This window comes from Macrosteles quadrilineatus, unplaced genomic scaffold (genome assembly GCF_028750875.1).
Source record: "Macrosteles quadrilineatus isolate MER2022 unplaced genomic scaffold, UCM_ALF_1.0 Scaffold_5__1_contigs__length_97177068, whole genome shotgun sequence".
In the NCBI taxonomy this organism is placed as follows: Eukaryota; Metazoa; Arthropoda; class Insecta; order Hemiptera; family Cicadellidae; genus Macrosteles; species Macrosteles quadrilineatus.
Window position 1 is genome coordinate 76,697,637 of NW_026542598.1, and position 9,076 is coordinate 76,706,712.

A 9,076-nucleotide genomic window follows, 5' to 3' on the forward strand; every position below is an offset into this window, starting at 1 on the left:
AGGGTCTGGAGGGAAGATTCCAATCCAACATCCAACACCAACCAACCATTATTTTAGATACAAATACCCCCGCCGAATTGAAACAAAACTGAGTCCGAGCACCGAAGAGATTCCGATTCCGTTCCGATCCGAGGTGATTCAGATAATCAGATTTCAGATACATCGTTATTTGTTTTTTTGGGTCTTTGGGAGCGGGGAGGGGAGCGGAGAGGAAAGGAGATAGGTTATGTTCGTCTTTGTGGGTGTGAACCTACTATTAAAAATTTCATTTAAAATCAATTTAACTCTGTTGTAGTTGTTATAAACTTCGGATTGGTAAAACACCAAAATAATTTTTGACCATGCCGGTAAGTATTAAAATTTTAATTTCTTTGCCCGTCTAGGATATAGCCCACGATAAGGATTTATAAAATGTTAGCCTACCTTGTTTGTTATCATAAACTATACACTAATAGAACAAATGTTTTACGAGTTAAATTAATGTTGAAACAGAGGCTCTTGTTTAATTGGATTTCATATGTATCTGTAGCCATTTGTTATAGGTCTACATTACTTGAAATCTCTGTCTTTTTTTTCAGGCTTATCATTCAAGCTTTACTACGTATGAGAATTTGGTAGGAAACATGGCTATTCTACCCATTAAAACCCAGTTCCGGGGTCCTGCTCCCATCATGGCGAGTAAGGACACAGACATCATTGATGAAGCACTCTATTACTTCAAAGCTAATGTCTTCTTTAGGACCTACGAGATCAAGGTACGATTAATTTCATAGAGTACTTTCTTTCACCTCTTATTATCTCACAAAATTCTGTCTCATCAACTATTCAACTTTGTGGATACTTAGTGGAAGATTACCAATTGGTACTTCAATTTTTGGGATACTGGTAACAATTGCTTGACAGTGAGGAGAAAGGACTTCCACACTTATCTTAGATAATCGCCAATAATGCTCTTTGCTTTTAAAAGTAAAGACAACAATAAGTAGGTAGGCTATAGGCCTACAAATTTTCATGGGAAACTCAAACCTGAATCCACCTAATGTATCCTGATTGAATTGTCAAATCCTGATTGGAACGAGCTTGCCAATTTCCGTTTTGTTGCCATGCTATATGTTTAAATTACTATACAAAATTCCTCAAAGCACAAAAACTGTGATGATTGTTATAGGTTAAGTTAACTAGTTTGAACTGTAATTCATAAGCCATCAAACTAATCTTTTGATAACAAAATTGACATGTCATGTACTATTTGATACCTGAGCATTTAAGATACCAGTATCTCCATTAACGTTTTTGCTAAACCTAGAACGAGTCGGACCGAGTGCTCATTTACCTGACTCTCTACTTCACCGAGTGTCTCAAACGGCTGCAGAAATGCAGCAACAAGAACCAAGGCACACAGGAGATGTATGCCTTGGCAATATCAAAGTTTGACATCCCTGGAGAGTCCAATTTCCCACTCAACTCGGTGTATGCCAAGCCGAGCAGTCCTACTGAAGCAGGTGATAATTATTTGCTTTCCTTCACTAAGTTGTATTTTGCCAGTCATAGGTTAAGGCTTTGGGGAAAATTAGACATTCCATTCACATAAAGTTTAGCCAGTTTAAAAATGAAAATGAACGTTTGATTTGAACCGTGACTGATCAACAACCAATTTATTTTTATACAATTAAAGGTTAAATTACCTGTGTCCGCCTGTCGATCCTTATGTGCTGTGTCCTATTACAGGAGATGCATTTTGGCAGAATAAATTGCCATCATCAGTCCTAATATAAGTCCTTGATCTTCCCCATTGGGTGCGTCTTGATGTTTTGAAACACGTACACGAACGATATTACACTTAGATATATCACGATTAAAACATAAAAATACACGGTAGGCCTACTTTTATTTGAGCTATTACGGACATGTAGACGCGCGTCAGTCGTGTGTCGAGTCTCGACTGGGGTCAGACGTTACTTGCAGAGTTGACCTTTGTCCTGTCTCTGTCCTTTGTAGCTACAGGTGGCGTTTCATTCAACTTTAACAATGCTTCGAATAATATGTTGGATTGTAGTGTACTTTTATCATTCAGGAGGTTGTGGGGGGTTGTTTTAGATGCTCTATAAATTTCGGGGTAGCGGATTTCTACCCCCGGATATTTACCCCCATGAAAAAACGCCTACGTCATTTTGACGTCACGAGGGGCGGGGCTTATACACGTTCAAGAAACAGCCCGCGACTGGAAATCTACCCCCGGACATCTACCCCCGGAAATCTACCCCCCGTGGTCAGCTCTGCCGCGTATCGGCCAATATTCATTGTGTTGTATAATTGATTTTATAAATTGCTTTACCTTCTTATATCTATTAGTAAACATGCGATACTATCTATCTATCTATTAGTAACGTTGCAAAAAAAGACAGATTAAAGAATTAGAAATTTTATTTAGATTAAGTAAGAATGAAAGTCTTAAGGTAACCATTAAAAAGTTGAAAGGTGAACTAAAGCAATGCATTGACAAGGAAAAAAAAATGTTTTTTGATAGAAATGTAAATAATGCAAAGAATAAAGCAAAACAAACTTGGAAATTAATTAACTCAGAGGTAAACAACAAAAAGATTTCAATATGTAACATTGATATTTTGAGAGATGGTATATTTATTACTGACCCTCTCCAGGTCAGTAATAGTTTCAATGATTTCTTTGTGTCTGTGGTTGATAATTCTGTTCTTCCTAAAATTCTTCAAGGAAAAGATAGTGTGGTGCATTCTCAGCATTTAATTTCCATTAATAAATTCAAATTCAAGCAAATTGATGAGAAAGATCTTGAAAAATTAATATTATCTTTTGAAAACAAATATTCTACTGGCTATGATGATGTTTCAATTATTACTGTTAAAAAAGTTCTTCCTGCTATTTTAAAACCTCTTTTACATATAGTAAATTCTTCTCTCATTTCAGGCATTTTTCCTAATAAACTCAAAATAGCAAAAATTATTCCAGTTTTCAAAAAAGGGGAACCAAACGATGTTTCCTGTTACCGACCAATTTCACTTCTTCCAGTTTTTTCAAAAATCTTAGAAAAAGTTGTTTTTATACAATTGATGGATTTTTTAAATGAACATAACTTAATGGATTCAGAACAACATGGATTTCAAGCAGGCAAATCGACAGTCACTGCAGTTATTGAATTTATTGAAAGTATAATAAATGCAGTGGATAAGAGAGAAAAAGTAATTGGCATTTTTCTTGATTTAACAAGGGCATTTGATAGTGTATCGCATGAAAATCTTATCGACACTTTATCAAAATTAGGTATTCATGACAAAGAATTAAATTGGTTTAGATCCTACCTATTTCTTAGGCAACAATATGTTGAGATAGAACATTATAAATCAGATTTCTCAAGTAAATATAATTACATCCAAAAGTTAATTCACAGATGCAGATGGTCCGCCATGGAGTTCCGCAGGGGTCGGTGTTGGGGCCCCTCTTGTTCCTAATATACTTGAGGGGTCTGCCGGACTTGATGCCTGTGGGCGGGGCGGCCTGTTTGTATGCTGATGATACTAATATTACCATTTGTGGAAATTCAAAAGAAAGTATTGAGGCATCATCATTGGTCAGTTCTCCATCATAAAAAAATTCTTAGATAGCAAAAACCTTCTTTTAAACCCTGAAAAATCTAATTTTGTATCATTTTCTACAAAACAAAACAAAAACAAATTAAATCCAGACATAATCTTAGAAGATTATAAATTACAACAGGTAGAACATACAAAATTTCTTGGTTTAATAATTGATAAAAATCTAGCCTGGGACAAACATGTTGATCATGTTATCAAAAAAATGTCTTCAGGAGTATCTGCTTTAAGACAAATGTATAAAGTTTGCAGCTTAAAAACATTAATATCAATATATTATGCCTTAGTTCATTCTAATTTAGCTTATGGAATCAGTATATATGGAGCAACTACATCAAAAAACTTAAAACGGATTTTATCGTACCAGAAAAGGGCAATTAGGGCAATGTTTAATTTGAAAAGGAAAGATTCGGTAAAACATATTTTTACCGATCTTGGAATACTAACTGTTCATGGACTATATATCTTGGAAACTATTATTTATGCAAAAAATATTACAAAAACTCAGGTATCAAACAAAATTAGTCATAATTATAACACTCGTTCTCAATCTCAAATTGATAGACACAATCTAGAATTTTATAAAAAGAAAACAAAATTCGCAGGAAATAAATTTATGTCCCATCTTCCAAAAATACTTCTAAATGAAAATGATACAAAAAAGTTTAAAAATTGTCTGAAACAGTATTTGATTAAAATTTCCCCTTATTCTCTTGAAGAGTTTTGGGAGAACAAATAAAATAAATATTCTGTCTTATTTTTAGTTCTTAAATGTAAAACATTTTATTTTGTAAGATCTGACTCTATTCCTGTACAATTGTACTTAAATGAATAAAGGATATTTTGATTTGATTTGATTTGATATGTCGATGTCTGTTTTAACATTATCCATATTTATAATTCAATAAGTTGTAACAGTCCTTTTCAACACCCGACCTACTTCACTGATTTTTACGATTGAGGTGTCTTTTAAAAGCTTAAGATCTAGCGCAGCACAAAATGGTAATTAAAAGGATATTTCGATTATGGCTTCAAAAGGTTGACCCCTAAGCCTTTGATTTATTGCTAGAAGGTGCTTCCAATGGTTGACCAACTTTTACACTATACAGTTACAGTTTAAAAGTGAAATGTGAGGAGTACTCATGAGATCAATTTTTAAGTCAGGTTGTGAAAACATGAATGATCGTCTGCAACTGTAAACAGGAGATGAAAAAGTTATGAAAATAATATAATATTGCGCACTTTTCACATGGTCAAGTGTTACATCGTACTGAACCATTGTTTTTACACACATTTCTTAAAGGATAAAGTGAATAAACTGTTGTGAACTTCCGGTTTATTCAATGTAGGCCTAGTAGGATAATTGTTTAGTAAACCAAAACTCAGTTAAATTGAGAAAGAGGATCAATAAAAGTCAGGTGTATAATATTAAATTTTTCATATCACCTAGTAAAAAAAATTTGTAAGATTTAAATGCGTAGGTACTAGGAAAGGATTTAAAGTATTTTCTCTTAAATACCTAAAATAAGACAATTATTCAAATTCTAAATAATGGCCACATTCAATTTTTTAAGCATAGCCTAATATCTTTTAATATATATATATACGCCTAAATACCCCCATTGCAGCACATTCGTATATTCAGAGCATGTATAAAGTCTTATTGGAAAATCCTGCCTTAAAACAAAACTGGTCAACTTATGTCCATAAATAAGTGTTCAAAAGATGCATTCATAAGAATGCCATATAGGAAGTGAATAAGCAGGTTTCCTGCCAGTAAAATGTTAAAAAGAGGCATTTTAAGTATAATACCTAAGGTAGCATACAGAACAGAATTAGGTTAAACCCGTCGACACTGATGGTTACTTTCAAGGCTTATGCTAATTCATATAACTGCGATAAATAGATTGAAGTAATACAAATTTTGAGCATTTAGCTCTTTAGCTTTTTTGATGAGTAATAAGTGTAAAAGCAATAATGACTATTGCGTTAGTTACAAAATATGGTTGATCATTCAATGAATAAAATATTTCCCATACCGTACGTCATAAGAGTTATTATTACAATGTTAACCGGTTTCTCTTCTTTTGGAAGAACCTTTAAATAGTATTAAAATCGTATTGGTCAATCTTTTGTGATAAACACTTCCGATCCGCGCTCATGCATGCGCCGTTAGCTGTTACTGTATGTGAAAGTTTGTCAACCATTTAAATCACTGTCTGGAAACGAATCAAATGCTTAAGGGTCACACTTTTTAAGCCCTTTATCAACATATGGTTTTAAATACCATTTTGTGTTGAGCTGGATCTTAAGATTTAAAATCAGACCTCAATCATAAATATCAGTGAAGTAGTTCGGGTGAAAAAGGGCTGTTACAACTTATTTTTATTAGGAAGATAGATAATGTTAAACAAGGCAATGACATATCACATGCTTAATACTAGATATTAGAAGGTAATGATTAACCGAAGAGACGTTGATTTACATCAAACAATTAATAAAATCAATTACAACAATGAATATTGGCCGATACGTGGCAGAGCTGACCACTGGGGGTAGATTTCCGGGGGTAGATGTCCGGGGGTAGATGTCCAGTCGCGGGCTGTTTCTCGTGACGTCAAAATGACGTAGGCGTTTTTTCATGGGGGGTAAATATCCGGGGGTAGAAATCCGGCGACCCTAAATTTCATATTGCTCTAGTGATGTCATGTAATGTACCATTTATTGTATGTCATACCGATCCGGAACAACAACAAACAATATAAAATGAAATTTATTTTTGTACAATCAGATTTATTAGGGAATTTTTTTGTTTGGAGATATAGCCTCTGGATTGTTATTGAACATAAATAAATCTAAGGCTTACCTTGTGATCCAATTTATTTTTATAGTGGAGACTTAGGTTTCTACGTCGAAATGTTATCTTCAGTCCTTTTGTCTCATAGGCTAGCTAAACTTCTTGTTTACCATCTCTTACTTGAGATATTGATGATTTGGTACAATTTGTACAAAGATTGAACACATATAAATATTTACAAAGACATAAATGAAAACAATTTAAGATACATGGCCATGATCTTCGTCTTTACCAATCCTAACCTTCGAAGTTGGGATGTGATGACTTTTACTTCAACTATCGAAGTATTAAAAATTGATTGAAACATATAATTTGACAGTAGTAAAGCCTCGTTCACACAGGGCAAGTTTACACGCTACTCGCCAGCGAGTTGGCGAGTGCGCTTGTATTCGTTCACACGGAGCTTGTCCACCCGCCGACGTGGAGAAAGACACCGGCGAGTGTGCTTGTAGTCGTTCACACGATGCTTCTTCCACTCGCTCAGTAGCTGGCTTCAAATCAAATCAAATCAAAATATCCTTTATTCATTTAAGTACAATTGTACAGGAATAGAGTCAGATCTTACAAAATAAAATGTTTTACATTTAAGAACTAAAAATAAGACAGAATATTTATTTTATTTGTTCTCCCAAAACTCTTCAAGAGAATAAGGGGCAATTTTAATCAAATTCTGTTTCAGACAATTTTTAAACTTTTTTGTATCATTTTCAGCCAACCAAAAAACATCATCATCATTCATCATTCATTCATCATTTCATCATCATCATCATCGTCGTCATTTTCATTTGTGGTTTTTTTGTGCTTGAACTAAATCCTCTGACATCTTCGAATAACATGCGCACAAGCACAAGCAACTGTGTTCACACTGGGCTACTTTACACGCCTACTCGCTCAAAAGCTGGCGAGTTGGCGTGTAAAGTAGCGGCAGCGTCAACTTTTTCCAGAGCTTTTTTACAAGCAGCTTTTGAGCGAATACTTCGTTCACACTGAGCTATTTTACTAGCTGCGTGTAAAAAATCCGGCTTGTAGATTGTAAACTCGCCCCGTGTGAACGGGGCTTAACACTCTTTGACCCTAGACAAAATCAAATGTGTTGAATATAAGACAATATGTTGATATGATGTTGTATTCAACTACGTTCGATTTTAATGAAATATTGGATACAGCTGGTCGATATACTGTTAAACATAGCCTCCTCCAACACAAGGCCGCAACGAGACCAAAGTGGCAACACAGCTGTCCCGTCAAAACGAAACAGCTGTTGCACTAATTTATAATCACCACACAAGTTTTACCGACATCTTTGTAATTATTCATAGACTATCCAATCCATAGGAAGTGAAATCATTAAATGACTTCAGGCAATCAAAAGTCCTAATTTAATCAATCCTTTAACTGCTACAGCTGTGTGCTGAGTGTGAGCATCACTGAGAGCGACTATTCTTATAGCTATACCCTGAGTTGAGTTTTATTATCCAACGGGATCAGTCTAAGGTATGTTCCCCATGTATTTACAGTAGTGGGACGTCCCAGCTAGGAATGAGCATCGATCAATTTTTTCCATGAAAGTTTCTTAGTAGGTAACCGATGTTTTTGGCCATCTGTCGAAATATCAATATTTTTGCTGTTCCTGAATTGTATTAATTTTAATGAAAATTTAAACGTTTGTCATAACATGAAATTGATTTTTTTATTTATTTTATTGAAATGCTGATGAAATATTGAATCTGAAGTTAAAGATAACCTGCCTATCTGGAACGTCTTAACTAGTAGCTAGGTTAGCTTTGGCATAAAGAAGACGAAAAACTCAAAACTAAAAATACAATTATCCAGGTTTTGCCCTGAAATCAAATGTTTTCACGACAATGTTATCAGTACATCAATGGTTCACCTATCGATGCTCATCCGTAGTCCCAGCCACACATCCCATCTGGGATTTATTTGATTGCAAGCACATCTACATTACGACAGTATTAACCAGTTTGTTTCCTCAGATGTGATGCGACAGTATCTTCAGCAACTAAGGCAAGAAGCTGGAGTGCGTGTGTGTGAGAAGGTATTCAGCACTGAAGACGGCAGACCTTCCAAATGGTGGCTGTGCTTCTCAAAGAAGAAGTTTATGGACAAGTCTCTGTCGGGGCCTGGCCAGTGAAATGTATTTCCAACTATTTATTTAACCACATTTTTATATTTCGTCGTGAATTTAACCTTAAAGTACCTATATGAGTTTCTTATGTATATTAAAGTATTTTATTAAACAAGTATAAGTTATATTATAAACTTGTTATTTTTCATCCTTTTGCAACAAGTGACCTTTAAAATTAATTTGGAAAGTCACATTCTGGATTGAAATTGAACTTTTTTGCATTAGTTGTAACTATTAATCGAAAATCTATAAAGAAAGTAGTGTAAAATCGATTAACTCAGTATTTATTCACAGGTTTTCTTAAACCTTAAAAAAAAAATAGTCTGCTGTTACACAGAGTTGATTTTAAATAGTCATTTTACGCATTTGTGAATCATAGCAATCTTTTTTTGTGTGTTTAAACTTTTATAAATTGAAAAGTACATCTCAGTAATAAAACATTCTAAC

The 9,076-nt window shown here is 34.3% G+C and overlaps 1 protein-coding gene across 1 annotated transcript; it reads left to right on the forward strand.

The window, feature by feature from the left end:
• Positions 1 to 202: 202 nt before the first annotated feature.
• LOC128994619 (actin-related protein 2/3 complex subunit 3-like) lies at positions 203 to 8,736 on the forward strand. Its single transcript, XM_054419288.1, has 4 exons — positions 203 to 347; positions 579 to 755; positions 1,307 to 1,502; positions 8,478 to 8,736. Exons 1-4 carry the CDS (start codon positions 342 to 344, stop codon positions 8,633 to 8,635), a joined length of 537 nt encoding a protein of 178 aa, XP_054275263.1. The 5' UTR covers positions 203 to 341; the 3' UTR covers positions 8,636 to 8,736.
• The last annotated feature ends 340 nt before the right edge of the window (positions 8,737 to 9,076 follow it).